Source organism: Hordeum vulgare, chromosome 3H (genome assembly GCF_904849725.1).
Source record: "Hordeum vulgare subsp. vulgare chromosome 3H, MorexV3_pseudomolecules_assembly, whole genome shotgun sequence".
In the NCBI taxonomy this organism is placed as follows: Eukaryota; Viridiplantae; Streptophyta; class Magnoliopsida; order Poales; family Poaceae; genus Hordeum; species Hordeum vulgare.
The window spans coordinates 327,055,189-327,075,162 of NC_058520.1; the positions used below are offsets into that span (position 1 = coordinate 327,055,189).

At 41.9% G+C, this 19,974-nt stretch overlaps 1 protein-coding gene across 1 annotated transcript; it reads right to left on the bottom strand.

The window, feature by feature from the left end:
- Window positions 1-5,393: 5,393 nt before the first annotated feature.
- Window positions 5,394-8,176, bottom strand: LOC123443753 (protein CONSERVED IN THE GREEN LINEAGE AND DIATOMS 27, chloroplastic). Its single transcript, XM_045120275.1, has 7 exons — window positions 7,816-8,176; window positions 7,550-7,702; window positions 7,219-7,296; window positions 6,201-6,296; window positions 6,083-6,118; window positions 5,824-5,981; window positions 5,394-5,686 (listed from the first exon to the last, which is right to left on the bottom strand). Exons 1-7 carry the CDS (start codon window positions 8,080-8,082, stop codon window positions 5,524-5,526), a joined length of 951 nt encoding a protein of 316 aa, XP_044976210.1. The 5' UTR covers window positions 8,083-8,176; the 3' UTR covers window positions 5,394-5,523.
- Window positions 8,177-19,974: the final 11,798 nt, after the last annotated feature.

Genomic DNA, 19,974 nt, shown 5'->3' on the forward strand with positions numbered 1-19,974 from the left:
TTATCGGTCATAAGAAATATTCCATAATTTCGTTGCATCTTCATACCCACATACGTCAATAGGTACATTCCAAAAATATAGTATGCATGCATACTTTCGTTGGAAAGAAGGATACCCACGTATGCTAGTTACCTCATAATTTTGTTGCGTGGAGGTTCTGCTATGGAAAGTTTAATTAATGGGTTAATCAATTAGCATTGATTTGGAAAAGATAATTGATACTATCATTTATTTAGTATCCTAAACAGATGGAGGATCATGCATGCATGTTAATTGGAGAGAGAATCAAGATTTAATGTCAAGATTTCTAGGCGTAAATGTACTACTTAGGTATATTTTTTCCTCACACTCGTGTTGACATTTTTATTAGTACGCGATAGATGGACAGCCCTATATATCAGTTCGTATAGTAAAGTGTGAGTCTATATCGGTTACCAGTTAGTAACCGAGTATGTATGTTCAGGAGAAGTTAAAATACAAAGGATTTTTACAACATTAGGTATATTTTGAAAATTTAAGAAATCTGTATGTATGGTGAGCAGAAGTTAAAATAGGAATTTAGTAACCGAATTTATGTGTATTATTCTTCGGTACAAAATAGCAATTGTGTATATTTCATTAGGTATAAAATACACTTGGAATGTTTTATATTTCTGTTACATATAATAACTCGAGTATGTGTATAATTTTATTAGGTATATTACCAACAACTACCAGTAGGTATAATACCCCCAACTATTATCACACGAATGTGCTAAGTATATAGTCGTAATACGTACATATTTCCAATAGATAACCGGGTATGTATGGTGAGTAGAAGTGTTAAAATAGAAAGGTAGTAACAGAGTTTGCGTATATTATCATTAGGTATGATAATCCTGGTGCGTGTACAAGACTCGTTGGACAGTTTTTATAGGTATTTAGACTTTTGAATAAATTATTTGGAAGATAGTAGCCAAGTACAAATGTTAAGACTACTTTTAAAGAGACAATAGTATAATTGTATAATGGAAAAAATTGTTATGACAGAATTAGTGGCATGCATTGTTTTTGGAAACTAATTTCCAATCAATAGGCGTGGAGGGTACTAATGCATGCACGTAGAAATGGAAAGAAAACTGTTTGAAAAGTACTACTAAGTATTTGCAAGCAAAAAAAACCTTAACGGATTGGATTCGAATAAGGTGCCCAAAACATTTTACATATATATATATATATATATATATATATATATATATATATATATATATATATATATATATATATATATATATAGAGAGAGAGAGAGAGAGAGAGAGAGAGAAAGAAAGATAGAGAGAAATAGTTACTCCTATGGACCCATAGGTTCTATAGGAACTACTCACACATCATCGTGGAGGAAGAAATGTTGATTAAGAACGCCTCCGTGATGGGTTCCCATGTGCTGGAGCATTGAAAAGAGCCTCCAGATGGGATTGCGAAAGAACAACGACTTGCGGCGGCGATAAAATTGTTTCAAGTCTCGCCTATTTTTAAGGCCTTCAATATGATCGAGAACCCTAAGAGCATGTTTTGAATTTAGGCTAGGACCAAAAGGTTCAACGTATGGCGATCCTTGATGGACTGTAAGACGAAAGAGGGTGATCAACTGAGCACTCATGTGATCAATATGATCACGCACATGCAAGCTTTGGATCGGTTAGGCATCCCATTTGGGAACGAGTTGTCCACCGATACAATTCCAGGTTCTCTTCCTGTCAGCTACACGACATCATCTCAAATTACCGCATGCACGACATGAAAAATAAGCTCACAAATTGCATGGTATGCTTAAGGTGGTAGAACATGATATCAGGAAATGCATACATCATCGAATTTTAATTATGTAATACTTAGCTAAGTTGAAGAAGATCCTCTCCAAAGAAAAGGCTAAGGCAAAGGGCAAGGAGAAGTGGGCAACTCTGAGCCCACCGCTGAGCCCAAGTCGGGGCCGAATTCAAGACGATTTGTTTTCACGACAAGGAAACCGGTAGCTTGAAGAGGGACTGCAACAAGTAGCTTGCCGAGAAGGGTAAGAAGACTGTAAGTGGTACACTTGTTCTATAATATTATAAACACTTAGCATGTCGATGTTTCTAGTAGCTCTTGGGTATATGACACCGTATCAGTTGTTCACTTATGCAACTCGATGCAGGGGCTAAGAAGAACTAGGAATGTCGAGGAGAAGTTGACATAAGCGTTGAGAATAAAGCAAGAGTTGTTGCATTAGCTGTTGACAATATGCAACGTAATTTACCTTCAGGATACATAATGAAACTTGATGATTGTTATTATGTGTGTACTTCAGCTCCAAATATCATATATGCCTTATATTTGACGAGACAATGTTATGTATTCAATATTAAGGACAATGATTCTTCTATTTACTTGAATAATATGTTTTATGGTTTTGTACCTGTTATAATGGGTTATTATTTTAGATCTTGAAGATGAATCGGTCTATAACATAAAGGACATGAGGGATAAGCCTAACAAAATAAATCTGACTTGCTTCTTGCATTGTCGACTAGGACACGTTAGTCAAAAGCACATGAAGACTAGGACGCGTTAGTCAAAAGCACATGAAGACTAGGACGCGTTAGTTAAAAGCACATGAAGAAACTCCATGATGATGGACTTCTAACTTCATTCGACCCCGAACCATTCGGGACGTTTGAGTCCTGCCTACTCGGCAAGATGACTAAGAATACCTTTTTGCGATAGGGCGTACGAGCTATTGGAACTTATAAAGAGTGATGTATGTCGACCAATGAGCATGATAAAGAGTGATGTATGTCCACCAATGAGCATGACCACCGGAGGTGGTTTCTATTAATTCGTCACTTTTTACTGACGATTTGAGTAGATATGAATATGTCTACTTGATGAGGCACAAGTCAAAAACTTTTGAAAAGTTCAAGGAGTTTCAGAACAAAGTGGAAAATCAACTCGGCAAGACAATCAAACTTGTGCGATATGATTGTGGCGGTGAGTATATAAGCCAGGAGTTTGATGATCATCTGAAGAGTCATCAAATAGTTCCGCAAGTCATTCCTCCGTGTATGACACAGAGAGAAGGTGACATGGTCTGATCAATTATGAGTCAAACAGATTTACCCCTCACATTTTAGAGATACTCTCCAAAAACTACAACTTTCACACTAAACAGGGTATCGTCAAAGTCCATAGTTAAGACGTACCATGAGATATGGACCGGGAAGAGTCGCAATTTGTCTATTCTAAAGATTTGGGGCTTTAAAGTATATGTCAAGCGAGTCCAGTTGGACAAGATCAGACCCAAGTTGAACAAGTGCATAAACGTGGGATATCAAAGGGAACCTTGGGATACTACTTCTAAAGCCATGAAGAGGGGAAAATATTTGTGGCTCAACATGGAGTTTTCCTTGAGAAAGAGTTTCTCAGTCGAGAGGTTGTTGGGAGGTCGGTCCGACTTGAAGAAGTTCGGGAGCCACTCTGGGAAGATTCGGCTGATGATTCTATCGTAGCAGAGTTAGTCAGAGAACCCGTAGTGGATTCCACGTCGGTTCCATAGAGGTTGGTAAGGTTGCACAACATGCGCGATTGTAATGTATTGTTGTTAAATAATGACGAGCCGACTACTTATGCGGAAGTGACGATGATACAAGACTTCGTGCTTTGGCTTGTGGCCATGAGATCCGAGTTGACGGTGCTAAGAAGTGCAAATAGATCTTTAGAAAGAAAATTGATATGGACGAAAATGTTCAAGTCCATAAGGATCCACTTGTCGCTAAAGGTTAACTATGATGAGACCTTATCACCGGTAGCAATGCCTGAATCAATTCGGATAATTCTAGCTATAGTTGCATATTTTGAGTATGTGATATGGTTGATGGATTACAAAATGACTTTTCTTAATTAAAATTTAACCGAGGACATGTATACAATGCAGCCTAAAGGATTTGTTGATCCAAAGAATGTTAGTAAGATATGCAAGCTTCAGAGATCCATTTATGGATTGAAGCTAGCATATCGAAGTTGGAACATTACCTTTAATGAAGCTGTCAAAGAGTTTGGCTTCATCAAGAATAAAAATGGTCATTGTATTTACCAAAATGTCAATGGGATCTCATTTGTATTTCGAATCTCATATATGGATGAATATTACTGATTGAAAATAATGTTCAAATGCGTGAGTTTGTCAAGGATACGTTGAAAATCAATTTTTCGACGAAGGACTTGGGAGAAGCAACTTATATTCTAGGAATCAAGATTTATAGAGATAGATCAAGGAGGCTTATTGGATTAAGTTGTTGAAGCGGTTCAACATGCAAGACACCAAGAAAGGGTTCTTGTCCATGTCACATGGCATTAGTCTTAGCAAGACTGGGAGCCCGTCGAGTTCTGTTAAAGTGGTTCAACATGCAAGATGCCAAGAAAAGACTCCTCTCTATGTCGCATGAAATTAATCTTAGCAAGAATCAGAGTCCCTCAAGTCCTGATTAGCGAACACGCATGGATGCAATTTGTACGCTTCAACCATCGGGTCCATCATGTATGTTATGGTATGTACTCGCCCAGATGTCTGCTTTGCTTCAAGTGTAGTGAGCAGATACCCTACCGATCTAGATGAGAGTCACTGAAAAACAGTTCAAAATATCCTTACGTATTTGAGAAGGATTAAGGATATGTTCGTAGTTTATGGAGGTAAGGATGAGCTCATTGTAAAGAGTTACACCAATGTTAGTTTCCAAACCGATATAGATGATTGTTGATCGCAATCTGGGTTTGTGTTCACTTTTAACGGAGGAGCGGTGTGTTAGAAGATTTCCAAGCAAGATATTGTTGTCGATTCTACAATGGAGGTCAAATACATTGCGACTTCTAAAGTTGCGAAAGAAGGTGTTTGGGTGGAGAATTTAATTTGTGAGTTTGGTGTGGTTCAGGGTGCATCCAATCCACTCGACCTCTATTGTGATAATAGTGCTGCTATCGCGATATTATTAAGAGGTGATATAAGCATATGCAAGGGGCTCACAGATCTAAATGTTACTGGTTCATTGACTAAATGTCTCCCGCAGCCGAATCATGAGGCGCACGTAATGCCTAAATGATTGACTCTAATGCAAGTGAAAGACTGCCGGAGATAATGCCCTAAAGATAATCATGTAATCTCTTTCCTAAACAAATTTGAACAAACTCGTGACAAAACTATCTAGGACTATTTTTTTAGCAAGGAATCTAGAGCTCTAAACTTACGTGACCTTAGACTACAACTAGGTTAATTTCTACGTTCGCTTCTTAAAATTGGAGCTAATTTGTAGGAAGTGGTTTAAAATTTTAAGTTTCATGAGAAGGGCCAGAGATTCTTTAAGTTGTTATTATGAGGCAATTTATTACAGAATCACCAACATCGATCTTCCCAAAATTTCATTCCGATAAGATACATTTGCTTAACTTGTGCATATCATATCAATGTGGCAAACTGCATATACCAGAATACGTATGTATTACTATTTGCTTTAATCAGTCGAGCAGGTCGTCTGAGGTGCAGTACTGACCGCCGGCGAGCGCCCGGTAGTAGCGGTCCCTGCAGTAAACCGGGCGTCCATTGGCGGCCTCCGCAGCAGCCGCAGCGAGGTCGTCGTCTTGCCTCACCTCAGCAGGCAGCTTCAGGAGCTCCTCTCTCCTGCACGCAGGCACGCCCAGTCAATTCCATTTGCAACAATGACTTACGTCTATGAGGAAAGTATGAACTTGCATTGAATGAAGTTCACTTTGTGAAAGCTGGGTAGCACTGTAGCAGCATTGAGTTCACTCACTCACCTCATGATCGGCTTAGAGGAGGCGGTAGAGGGGGCTCCATTGAAGGAGTGGACGAATTCCTCGACGGGGACGGCGAAGGCGAAGAGTACGACCGCCCCGACGAGCAGCGCACCTGTGCCCACCAGTGTCTGTTTGAGCAGGTTGATCACCGGCTTTACCTGAAGAATCAGTTAATCACCAAAATAATGGAATATGAAAATCCTTTTTAGTTAAGCGTCAATGATAATACTACATGTTTTCCTGCCAAACTACAAGTTACCTTGTAAGATCCCAATAACCTGTCGCGAGCCAGCACCTGCATCAAGAAGGAATTATACGTTTAAAGGCAGTCTGAATTGCATGGCTGCGCTTAAGCTGAAGAAGCAAGCATGGAGTACCTCTGCTGGCTTGACCCACATTTGGCCATCGTACCATCCGGTTTCCTCATAAGGCACAACTGCCGACAATAGCCTGTCGCCAACGTAGCTCCAACCCTGCAGCATTATACGGCTGGTTGTAATATACTAGTGTATGATACCACATCCGTAGTGCATAGTATCATGTACTAGTATCATAGAACGGTTCATTTATTGTCATGCATGACATATACTAGCACATCATTTAATATGATACGGTATTATAATATGATACTTAGAGGGTGCTTGGATACGTTTTAGTCCCATGACTAAAAATAGTGAGACTAAAACTTGCTAGCCTCACCCATGCTTGGATCCAAATACTAAAGAGACTAAAATCAAGTTAATGAACATTTATTATCCTCCAAACCCTCCAATCCAGAACTTGCATGAGGAGTTAAATGAGGAGAGAGAGGACTAAGAGCAAGTACAATAAGGTACAGTCAGCAGACTGTAAGGATTAAAATACTATATTTTTGCTGAGTTGGATGAGAGAGAAGAGGAGAGAGAAGGGAAGCGGGCTCTTCGTGAAGAGTCAGCTCTAACACGTGCTCCTAGGTGCTTTGTGAGAATGAAAGGTGGGCCATATATGATAAAAGTAGTACTCTTTTGTAGCTAACTATTGTACAAGCTAGCTATAAGGTGGGCTATAAGATGGCTTATAACCAGCATTTGGCTATACTATTAACCATGCTCTAATGCACATTTTAGTAGGGGTATCTCTGATTAAAAATTTTTAGCCTCAAGACTAGTTTTAGCCTCTCTTTAGTCAGGGGTGCTTAAAACTTTAGCCTCTTAAAGAGACAAGTTTTAGTTAGATTAGTTTTAGTCTCTTGGATCCAAGCATCCTCTCAATCATCTCTTTCTTTATTTAATTCTGTGTCACCTCATCAAATACGCCTAGGTGGCATACATAATACTACTTATGATACTTCCATTACAACCAGCCTACTAGCACAGTTTCCTGTTAGGGATTACGGCCGGCGTTCGCCACACTTACCAGGTAAATCCTGAGAACCACAAGAGATACGAGGAGCAGGGTCCCAATCCCAGCAGCCAGCACAAACTTGAGCGGATCCTGCATAGCGTTGACATACATGTCACGGAGAAATGGTCACACACATCATGTATTTGTTGCACTGTTGGGAATAACATACTAGTACTTCCTCGCTCCTAAAATAAGTGTCGCTGCTTTAATATAAAATTTATACTAACTTAATACAAAATTTGCATCACTTATTTTAGGACAAAGGGAGTACATAAATTCCGCTGCTTATTATGTACTGAAATGACACTTTCGAACGGAACTGAAAATATAGGAACTGTCATACCTTTCCGGGACTGAAACTTGCGGCTGAGATTGGGGCCGCCAGAACTGTAAATGTGACCAGGCACAGGCTGCCTAGGCGCATGAAGAAGGAGCCTGGACTGAGCTCTGCCCACGAATACAAGGTGCTCTCCTTGAGAGCGGAGTACTCGTTAACCTGAGCCAATCATCCAAATTAACCAGCAAAATGAGTAGTAGTACATCTTTCATTCAGACTGCAAGGTGCATGCCCCAAGTGCAATTCTTTCTGTTCGAGACGGTAAACCATACCGGTCTTTGCTCGTATGGGACTCCGATCTCCATCCTGGGGTCCCAGCTCAGGCCGCCCCCGGCGAAGCGGCTTCGGCTGCTCTCCGGCTCCTCCTCCTTTAGCGCCATCGCCACCGCCACGCCCCTCAGCCTCTTTGTCCTCGTGGACGCTCTGCCGCCCTGCGGAAAGGCTCCGGCGAACTGCCGCGGGGATGCTGTCCCGCCATGGTCGTGCCCAAGAAGCAGCGCCACAGGCTGGACGGTGGTAATCTTCAGGCGGAGCAACATGGAAAAACTCACGCCTATTATCTTCTAGCCTACCGTACAAACGTGAGTAGAGAAGGAGCGAGAGGGCACGGCACCATGTATAGCCGTGTACCTTTTACGTGGCGCTGGTTTTTGCTTGCGGTTTTTTGTGGGTGAGGCAGTGGAGTGGTCGCGACGGGCGACGGCCAGGTCTGGAGACGCTGCCTACACGTGGTGGGATGCGCCGTGGCACGCTGCCTGCTCGTGCCGCCGTGCTATTCTACGTTATACTCACGTTCTCCTTCATGTGAGAGTTAATCACAAGAAGTATCATAATTAAGACAGTACGTGTAGATTGATATCAAGATTCCTAATTTTTTATTCAATATCAACATTATGTGACGCCGTTGCACATAACTCTATATTCGTGTTTTATATGTATTGACGCTCGAACTGACCGGTTGGTCCCACCCGTCGGGTGCCACGGTGGCCAACCGACTCGTGCCCTCGCGGTGACTAGGACGAGCCCGACCCGGTCGGCCTCTCCCCTCCTCCCCAACCGACCACTCTCCTCGCCGACGTTTTCGAGCGCCACACGCCCGTAGCAGCGCGTCGTCGCTGCCGCCATGGTTTTTGAGGACGATAGCAGCGACGACCAGTCTACCCTCCCGTACATGCACTCCTCCAACTCCTCCACCGATGGGATTTACCAGGTGAGCTCATTCGAGCTAGGGTTAGGTTAGGGTTAGAATATTTGGCGATTTTTCTATTTAGATAGCTTTTTTACTTGAGGATTTCTTTTGGTTTGGTTTGTTCCTCATCCTTTGGCAGTGGAGTGATATGTTTTAGCTTGTGCAGGTTCCAGCTTCAGTTGAGGACCCGGATTACCATGGGCTTGAGCTTGATATCATGATGTTCTGTGATAAGCACGGCAAGGCATCGATGAGGCATGTCGCATTTGAAGGCACAAACACAGGGAGAAGGTTCTTAGCATGTGCAGAGCCTGTAAGTTTCTTTCTTAGTTGATAGATTATATTGTTTGTTTACTGTAAAGAAATGATAGTGTCCTTGATGCCAGTTTCATATGCTCTTGTTGTTGAGCAAAGAACAACAAAATTTTAGAGCTCTTGTTGCTGTAAAAAAGTGCATAATTTGATAACTATAGTTGTTGTTAGAGTATTTGACGTACTTATGTTGTAATAGCTGAATTTTTGAATAGCAGAGTAATTGATGTACTTATGTTGTAATGGTTCAATTTGATCTTTAATTGCAGGAAGGTGATAATTGTGGTTTTGTTGAATGGGTTGATCAGGAGTGGTCCATAACAATGGAGAATGCATTGTTGAAGCTTTGGGCAATGTTTGAAGATACCAAGAATGGTAGGGGTGAGTGATAATCTTAAGAGTGCTCTAACTTTTCACCATCTAACAGAAGAGAAGAATAATCTGGATGCCAACTATGACAAGTTAGTTAAAGATGTGCATGGTCTGATTGATTTCCAGGAGGAAAGGGTGATTGATTTGAGTTATCTGTAGTCTAACCTAACCTATCGGCAGCAATGTAGAAGTGAAGCAGTTGCTGATATGAAAGGACAGATGGCAAAGAAAGATGAAGATCACAACCATCTAGATGAAAAATATGAACTCCTGGTTAACCTGACAAGAGCTCAAGCAGGTGTCATCCAGAACTTGAAGTTCAAGCATATGAAAGAGAAGCAACTGTACACTGAAGCTATGGAGAAATTGGAGTTGAAGAATGCAGAGCTCACAAAGTCTGAGAGAAGCTTACTCAAGAGAAGCTGGAGTTGAAGTTTCAAATTGCTGATCTATTAAAAGGAAAGGAAGTGCACAGTGAAGACAGGGGAAAGTTGGAGCTTCAGGTTGCTGAGCTGATGAGAGGAGAGGAGGAGCTCAACCAAAATAACAACAAACTGTAGAATCTGTTCAACATCACTTTGTAGCATTATAGCTCATTGTACCATAACCAGAATAACAACAAACTCTAGTTCAACATTACATGCCGAATCTTCCAGCACCACTAGCAGTGAAGTAGGCCATCCATCCAATGTGTGCACCATGAGTAGGAATAGCACTAGAAGTGGAGGCAGGAGATTGCCTAGGGGCAGTGAATGGCCTTGGAGCACCTCTGCCAGCTCCTCCTGTGCGAGCACCTCTGCCAGCTCCTCCTCTCCCAGCTCCTCCTGTTCCAGCACATGTGCCAACTCCTCCTCTACCAGCACCTCTCCCAGCTCCTCCTGTGCCAGCTCCTCCTCTGCCAGCTCCTCCAGTGACAACTCTCCTGTGGAAGAAACATCTCTTGGCTGTGATGGTGTTGTGGGAGCATGACCAGTAGCTCTTGGCTGTGAGTGGATTGGAGTAGCCTTGCATACACAGGGAAAACAGTAAATAATACTGGAAGGAAAGAAATATACAACAAAGGCAAAAAGTGTATACTTCAAGGTGAAACATTATTACCACATGTTTGTTCTTCCTCAAAGCTAGCTCAGGCTTCAACTGTTTCACACAGCTTGTGTACCTATGCCCTTGAAGACCAAAATTTCCACATGTTATAGTCCCCATTCTTGAACTGTCTTTTGGCTTTGGTACTTCAAATTTTCCCTTGATCCTTTTTTATTTCTTTCTTCCTCTCTTCACATTAAATGTAGGTGGTTCTATATCTGTACCAGGGGTCCTTGTCCAATCATGCTCACCAGGAACAGGAAAGATCATTGGTTCATAAGCTGCCAAACAAAACTATTTCATGAAGAATGTGCTGACAAAATCCTTTGGAAACCTTTTAGCCTTGTTTATTGCAGAGATGCCATGGTTGCATGGGATGTTAGTAAGGTTTCACTTCCTGCATCCACAAGTCTGAAGTTCCAAGTTGACAGCATGTGTTTGCTGCCCACTTGTAACTTGCCATAAGTTCACCCCAGCTTGTATTGGCTTGCGGTATTTGGCCCTCTCCTTCTCAATCTCTAGCTTCTCACTATAATGAGGTGTTATCCTCCATCTTGATGTCTTTCCACTCTATCTGTTCCTGTGCCACCTCACCATCTTCTTATCTTTTATCCCATCACACATTGTCCCTATAGGTTTTCTCCTAACATCTAGAATGTACTTTTTGAACACCTCAGACAAGTTGTTCGCTACCAAGTTAGTCTTGCAGTTTGTGTCAAATGCATGCCTTACCCGTGTTTTTTGGTATTGCACTAAGCCACTGCCAAGCTTCCTCACTTTCAGCTTTGAGATCCATCATTGCAATATTAAATTTGTGTTAATTGTAGGCATAGCTAGCATTGAACATGCACTTCTTAAGATCTTCCCCCTAAAACCAGTAGTCTGGAAATTTGCATATATATGTCTGAGGCAAAATCTTTGGTTGCAGTTTGGAAACAGAGCATTCACTGCATTCAATAACCCCTGATACACATAATTTAACAAGTCTAAGCTACAAGCTAGAAGATAGATAACAAATTTAAGTGTTGCAAGCCATTGTAAACAATTGTGCATACACATACCTTTTGTCTATCTGACATTATAGTATATGGTCCAAACTGTCCCACTTCTCCCCCTAGGCAAATTATGAGTTGGTGTAGAAACCAACACCAATTAGATGTGTCCTCTTGTCCAACTATGCCAAATTCCAGTGGATATATATTGGTGTTTCCATCTCTACAAGTGGCAGCCAGTAGTTGAGCACCAGTAGTGAGCTTAATAAAGCATCCATCAACACCTGCATAATCAGCATTTCAACGAATTAAATACATTCAAATGAGATACAATATGTAAGTGCTTCCCAAGGTTCCGAAGCTAACCAATGAATGACTTGCACCCCTTGAGAAACCCCTCCCTTGCTCCATTGATGCAAAAGAACATTACATGAAATCTTGGGCGTGGGTGGGGATTTTTTTCAATTGGTATTGGAGTAACTGTTGTGACTATTACTCTACTCCCAGGGTTTGTGTCCATGACAGTCTGAGCATATTCTCTGAGCCTAGGATATTGCAACTTGTGATCTCCTAAAACAACTTCAATAGCTATGTTCTTTGCCCTATATGCCATGGACTTGGGCACATCAACACCATATTTTTCCATGTAGGCATCGATTATAGTCTGAATGCCAGTAGTTGGATCAGATCTGAAGAGGTGCTAATATTTCTGTGCTAGCCACTTAGCACTCACCCTGGTGGTTTCAGTACTAGTAGGGAAAGTGTGCTCTAGTCTCATGTTATTATATACAAAGGTTTTCTCCCCTTTTATAACTGTTGCCACCATGAAGAACTAGTATTGTTTTTCTCTACACTCAACAATTACCCTCTGATCTAAATTCCTGTCGTACTTGAAATTCTTGCTCTGAGTGATGTGTAAATTCAACAAAGCATCTCTGAATTGATGATGATCCCTAAAACACAACTTTAGACATAGTTGTTCATGTGGTTGGTCCATTTTCTCATTGTACCACTTTCTAGCAGGCCTCTTCTTTGACCTACTCTTCCTTTTCTTTGGTGGGACAAATGACAGTGGCTCAAAACCATCATCATCACTATCCTTCAGTAAACCCTTCTCTTCTTCATCTGATGAAGGTTTGAAATTAGGTTCAACCTATGGTAACTTACTGGAATGTGACCTTGTTGTTGGTCCTCTTCTAACTGGCAGCTTCTACTTCTTATTTACAATTTCTTCTTATGATCCCAATGTGTTATCTTCCTCTACCTGAAATGGCTCCTCAACTTCAGTGTCACCCTCATAATGCAGCACTTCCTCCTCCTCTGTTTGTTCATCATCTGGTTCTTCCTCTTCCTCTTCCTCTAGTACTTCTTGCTCTCTCGGTCTCTTTACCTCTTCCATCTCTAAATCTCCATCACTGTCCTCATATACATCATATTTATATCCCTCTTCTTCTTCTTCTTCTTCTTCTTCCAAAACACATTTCAACTTGTCATTCACATTCTTGCTTTCTTGTGTGCAAGCACAAGGAAGATGAGCTATGGTAGAGCTGCTACCCTGACTTTCAAACCCTGCTTGCTGATCAACAACAAAGACATGAGTATCACTCAGATCAAACAAAACATGCTCCTCGTACACAATAGTGGACAATTCTTGCTCATCACATTGTTGCTCATCAGATTGTTGCTCATCACATTCTTGCCTCACAAATTCACTAACACGTGATGGACAAGCCCTAGCTAGCATATTAAGCACCAAAGTATCATCTACAATGTTCCTCTTTAGACTACTCTTTATCATCTGCAATTCAGAGTTACAATCTATCAAATCTAGCCCTTTCTCTCCTAAAGATGGATTTAAAATGTGATACAAACAATCATATGCATGAAATCCTTGTGTTTCCATCAGTGGCACAAAATTCAGATAAGTAATATCTGAACTGGACAACTTTCTCTCCAATGGTTCTCTTACATCAAAATGGATTATTACTTCCCAAATGTCTTCGTCCAAACTACAAATCAAATGAAAAATAAATTAAGTAAGTCTAGAATTTGAGTTAACATAACAAAACACAAAACAAATAAAGAAATATACAAAGTACTAATAAATGTATTTTTCTATTCAGTTAACACTGAATCCAAACAAAGTAAATCCTAACAAAGCGAATTAACACTACTAACCAACCTGATGCAAATCCTAACAAAGTGAATTATGGCCAGCCTCAAACTGAATCCTAACAACCAATAAAACATCATCTAACCTACAATCCATGACAAAAATCATATTTTTAGTGCTATTCGAACACAAACCCTAGGACTCTATTGTTTAGGGACTTACAACACTCCACCCACTCCACTGGTAAGGTGATGGCTTGTGGTGGGGTAGGCCACCCAAATCTCAGCGAGCCGCACCCGTTGATCCATGGACAGGCTCGCCTCTTCCTCCTCTTATGTGCAATGGCCCCGCACAATGTTGGTAGTGACATGAAAAAATTAGGAATCTCGGTACCAATCTGCACGTTCTGCCCCAATTGTGGTACTTCCGTGTAATTAACACCTTTCATGACGATGTCACCCGACATGATTCATGTCACATGGAGTGGCTACTACTGTTGATATATACTACTCTCTCCGTCCCATAGTATTATGGGACGGCGGAGGGAGTAGTATACATTTGTATTGTGTTCTTATGATTTGTATTGTGTTACTATGTCACAACTAAGATTATTAGAACATGGTTAATAATATAGCTAACACCCGGTTATATGGATTTGCCACGTTATTTGTAGCCAAACTGATAACCCACTCATATAATAGTCGGGCATACTAGTATGCTACTTCCTTCATCCGAAAATACTTGTCATAGGAATAGATGTATCTAGATATATTTCATTTCTAGATACATTCATTTATACCATTTATGCTACAAGTAATTCCGGACGAAAAGAGTATATCATTAATATATGGCCCATCATTTTCTTTCAAAACAAGTGTTTTAGCTCATGCTACAATCCTTTTCTTCTCTCCCCTCTCCTATTTTCTCCACCTAGGCACAAATATAATATGACATCTCTCATAATTCACCTACATTACTCTATTGTACTTGCTTGTAGGAAGGTCTTCAATAGATGCCCAAAAAACATCTTCCTGATGATTGGTTATTGGTCTTTCGATTGGGATGGACGCTTACACAGATCCCTAATTTCGTCCAAATAATCTGTTTTTTCTTATTTCTCCTTAAACTTGCATATAGATGACATATGTTCCCCCATTTCCGAGAATTGTGTCTTTCTTCTTCTTTGTGTGTGAGTTGTTGTTGGTTGTGTCCATCCTTGTGGCAGTTGTTGTTGGTTGTATGCATCTTAGTTATACAGAGGATGTATGTATGATCACGATCCTTGTATTTTATTGATGTGACATTATGAATCAATGAAATTCAACCTTTATTGAAAAATGCATCTCTATTTATCACCATAATAGTTCAAATAATGATGTTTCAAACACACATAATTGGACTTCATTTCTAATCTACAATTTGTAAAATTTCAATTTAACTTTAAGCAAAACAAATAATATCAGATGAATCAAATTAACATGAGGTGAAAAGGTTTATTGCATGTGGAGCTCCCACAATTGCAAATCAAAGGTCATCACGAAGTTGTTCATGCCCCGCGCGATCTTCTATCTAGGGATGCACTTGAAGAAATCTCTAAAGTCGATGCTCATTCATCTAGGAATGGACAGGTGATATATCAATTTCGCTCCCCTCGTTCTCCTATCGGAAGTCTTCTAGCTAGTCTTGCTTGTCCTCTATTATTATATTTCGCATGATCACACACGCGCTCATGATGCGCCACAAATACTTTTGGTGCGAGCATCTTACAGGGCCACAAACAATGGAAAATCAAGCTTGTAGTACCCAAAATTCATCGACATCTTTTGTACATGATTTCTTGATGGCTCCTAAAGTGAGTGCCCATGTTATGAATGAAGACCATAAATGACATGTTCTATCGACAAGATAGTATCTCGGGTTGTATTGATGACCATTGACTTTAAAGTTCACATGTGCCCTCCCAATAGCTAGAACTGCAAACAAATGAGATATTTTCAAGACACTGATGTCACTGTGTAATCCTGGCAAACCAAAATATGAAATATAAATCCATAAATAATTTGATGTCACAACTTTAAGAATTATGGTTGCATGTTTACAATTGCCTTTGAATTGCACATGTCATTATGTATGCAATTCTCTCATATCGAATGCATGCAACCAACACTTCAAAGCATGGTGGAAGTCTTGCAGCGTCCAATTCATTTGGTGCTCACTGGTAGCCTTCGAAACCAATCATCAATAGAATCAGTTGGACAACCAAATACAAGCATGTGCACAACCTCCACACGCTTCTTGAAAGCACTATGACCAAGTTGACCATTGATGGTGTCTTGGATTATGGGGTGCTCACCACGTCGGCCAACCATTCATGGGTTGGGCTGAGTACCCACCGACTACTAAAGAATGGGTCATGTATTCGCGGCCCCCGGCACACTAAAGATGGTATTCTCAAAGACTCGGCGCATACTCCAACAAATATTTGAATGACCGACATATTTATCCCTAGATATAGCCTACATACTTGTATCCCTAGATACTTTTGGTGCCTATATAAGCCGAGGGGTTTAGACCGTAGAGGTTAAGAGAATTCATTCATACGATCTTGAGGTAGATCATCATGTACTTTTGAAAGGATTGATATGGTTGACTAGAGGGGTGGGGGTGAATAGGCAACTACCAATTTTAGATTTTCTTAACAAATTAGGGTTAGCAACAAAAGGTTCTCTAGATGAACAATTAGGTGAGCAAACTATACGATGCTAACAACAACAACAACAACAACTAGTGCATGCAAGGAATACAACACAAGAATAGCAAGCACAAAGTAAAGGTAAGACATAACCACAAGTGGAACCGATGGATACGGGGATGTGTTACCGAAGCTCCTTCCCTTTGAAGGGAAGTATGTCTCCGTTGGAGCGGTGTGCAGGCACAATGCTCCCAAAGAAGCCACCAGGGCATCATATTCTCCTCACACCCTCACACAATGCGAGATGCCGTGATTCCACTAGCGGTTCCCTTGAAGGCGGCGGCCAGACCTTTAAAACAAGGTTGGGGCAATCTCCACAACAAGCTTGGAGGCTCCCAACAAGACCATGGAGCTTCACCACAATGGAATGTGGCTCCGTGGTGACCTCAACCATGTAGGGTGCTCAAACACCCAAGAGTAACAAGATCCGCAAGGGATTAGTGGGGGAATCAAAATTCTCTTGGGGGAAGTGTAGATCGGGGCCTTCTCAACTAATCCCTAGAAAATCAACAAGTTTGATTGGCTAGGGAGAGAGACCGGGACAAAAAGAGATTTGGAGCAACAATGGAGTTTAGGAAGGGAAGAGGTGGTCTTCTTGGGGAAGAAGACACCCTTTATATAGTGGGGGAAAGAATCCAACCGTTACCCCCACTTTCAGCCCGAGCATAGCAGTACTACGCTTCCCGGTGCGGTACTACAGCAGACACGGTAGTGGCAGAGGGAGGAACTACTACACGGGGCAACGTGAGGTACAACCGCCGGAGCGGTACTACTGCACGCTCTTACGGTACTACCGCAGGGTAGTATCCAACTGCCACAGGAGGTACACGGAAGTAAAAAAAAATACTTTCATGTCTACCTCCGCTGAGGCTATGGCTTTGCAAAAATCCGGCATGGTAGTACCGGACACGGTTTTACGGTACTATCGCCCCTCGGGCGGTAGTAATAAAACTATGTCCGTTGTTACTACCGTGGGCGCTCGTAGTAGAAGCTGGTGATAGTGGTACTACCGCTGGCACCTGCGGTACTACCGCCCCCTTGAGCGGTACTACCGCTGGCCACTGAAAGCAAGCGCCTTGTTGTTTTCACTTTGCACAGACAAGGGGAAACACACTGGAGATCCATTGAAGCGAAGGAAAGGTGGTGCAAAAGAACATATGTGAACGTGCTGATTCCACCCTAACCTTTGCGAAGCGGACCCCCTCTTAATAGTACGACTTTCCTACAACTCAAATCCACCAAAAAGAAACGTAGAAAGCAACCGTCTTCGATATACTCCGAGGGGCACCGAATCGTCTTGTGCCTAGACATGAATTATCTGAAATGATCAATGCACACGATTAGTCCGCACAAGCATTGTCATCAATCACCAATACCACTTAGGGAGAAATATGCCTAACAATCTCCTCCTTTTTGGCGGATTGATGACAACATAGGATTTGCACAAAAGGATATAAAAATAACATATGCAAACCCGGAATCTATAAAATATAGACAAGCTCCCCCTAGATGTGTGCATACTAGAGAAATGCTATGGACTGCAAAGCACACAACAAAGGATCATCACTCCCCCTAAATTTTATAGATGAGGCAATCCTTGCAACAAACTGATTAACACTAAGCATGGAAGCAAGGCATAGCATGTGAGCATGAAGATAAGGGCACACAATAAATAGAATCACAAGCTACTAACACACTGGACAATAATGAGAGAAGAGTGATAGCATATGTCTCACACCATATGATAGAATAAGTCTCCTGGTCTTACACAAAAAAAAAGCAACGTCGAAGGTTCAACAAACAAGGAGATAAGGAAAATGAAAAAACTTGCAAATCCTATAATCTCTCCCCCTTTGGCATTGAGACACCAAAATGGCAGAGAGGACACCTAAGACAGAGGTGGTAGCTCCTATTGCAGAGATATCAACCATTGAACTCCACATCAGACTCATCCCACTGAAAGTTCTTCTTGTCCATCCAAGCAGCTTTAGGAGTGATGTTCTTCTCAGACCCACTTGAGATGTTCTCGGCAAACTTCCTCAGAATAAGCTTGTCGCGTTGACAACTCTCCTTCCGAGCAACATGGGTCAGATATTCCCCATACGAGGAAAGAGAGTGTTGCGAAAGATTCTGTGCATGACATCAAGAAACGGGTTTAGCACATGAGATTGTTCGCCAGTTGGAGACACCTTCTCAATAAGGTATGTCAGTAGCTTTTCCTTGGGGGCAGCATTTGGGTTCTAGTGCAGGTGCAAACCAACTGGCTTCTCAAGTCCCTCATCGCGAATGTGCAAAAGATCCATGAACTCCTTCCACGTAGAAAACAACCTCCCACCATTGCTCATCCAAGTCATTGTTCACTCCTCATCAGTGTGGAAGTGGACGGAAGCAAAGAACCAAGCCACAATCTCAGGATCATAGTCAAGCTGAAAAGAGATGATCTCCTCGATGCAAATCTGCTCCACCATGTCCAGAGGTTCAACATAGTATGTCGGGTCCTTGCTAAGATGATTCATGTCAATCCACTGAACCGGTACATAGATATTATTCTTTGCCTTGATCACATCTAGAAAGATGAGAGCATGTTGCTTGGTCCAGAATAGTTCACAGCCCTTGAGATGAACCCTATGGTCGATATAGGGTTGAGCTTCAGGCGAATCTGAAACTCTGCTTGCGGTATCCCCTCCAAACAGACAGTGTGCTCCTTGTTCTTGTTTGCGGGCCTCTTGAAGTTGTGCTCCGAAGCATTGGATCCCTCAGGTGCCTCTTGATTGCGAAGGCGCTTGGAACTTGTATCTCGATAAGGATTCGAGCGCCCGAGCCAGAACCAGAGCCACCACCTATGACACACAACGCGAACACAAGAGAAAATCGAAAGAAGTCAATGCAAAGAACAAAGCAACTCAAAGAACCACAAAGAAATGAAAATGAGCATGACAAAACAGGGCAAGTTCGGGTCGAGCGGTAGTACCACAGGTCAAGCGGTAGTAAATTTTTACTACCGCACCCACTGTGGTAGTACTGCTCCAGGATGAGTGGTAGTACCGCACGGGGCAAAAACTGCAAGATCTGACAACCAAAAGTCATATCGGTACTATCGTAGATCAAAACTACCATCTTGTATCCTACTAAATAGAATTTCTACCACACAAGCACTCTCCAACCATCCACTCATGCAAAGATTTTAGTCACAAATCGATGAAACCAACTCATAGGCCCCTAAACCTAGATCCAACAAAATAGAAGCAAAGAGAGAAGAACTATGGGCAATACCGGGTTCCATGGCACGAGGGAGAGGAGGGAAATGATCCAACCAAACGGAATGGGAGGAGAGTGGCCGGAGACGGAGATTTGGTGAGGTCCTCTGACACCGTTCCTTGAGAGGAGAGAGAGACACGAGAGCAGGGGTGAATGGGTATGGGGGAGTAGGAACTCCCCCTGCCCGTCCATAACCCCTCGCGGTCCCGACGGCGCGGTAGTACCGCACGTCATCACAGTAGTACCGCCTAGCCAGCAGTAGTAAAAATTTACTACCGCTTGCTGGGCGGTAGTACTGCTCGTTCAACGGCAGAAAAAAAATTACTGCCGCGCTGGATGCAGTAGTACCGTGCCGGTTCT

What these genes read in the sequence shown, in the direction of transcription:
- LOC123443753 (XM_045120275.1), bottom strand. Translation starts at nt 8,082, where the DNA reads ATGTTGCTCCGCCTGAAGATTACCACCGTCCAGCCTGTGGCGCTGCTT. An exon ending in CAAGTTTCAGTCCCGGAAAG is followed by an intron (nt 7,297 to 7,549) that starts GTATGACAGTTC and finishes AACGCTATGCAG; the next exon opens with GATCCGCTCAAGTTTGTGCT. An exon ending in TGTGGGTCAAGCCAGCAGAG is followed by an intron (nt 6,119 to 6,200) that starts GTACTCCATGCT and finishes TTCTTGATGCAG; the next exon opens with GTGCTGGCTCGCGACAGGTT.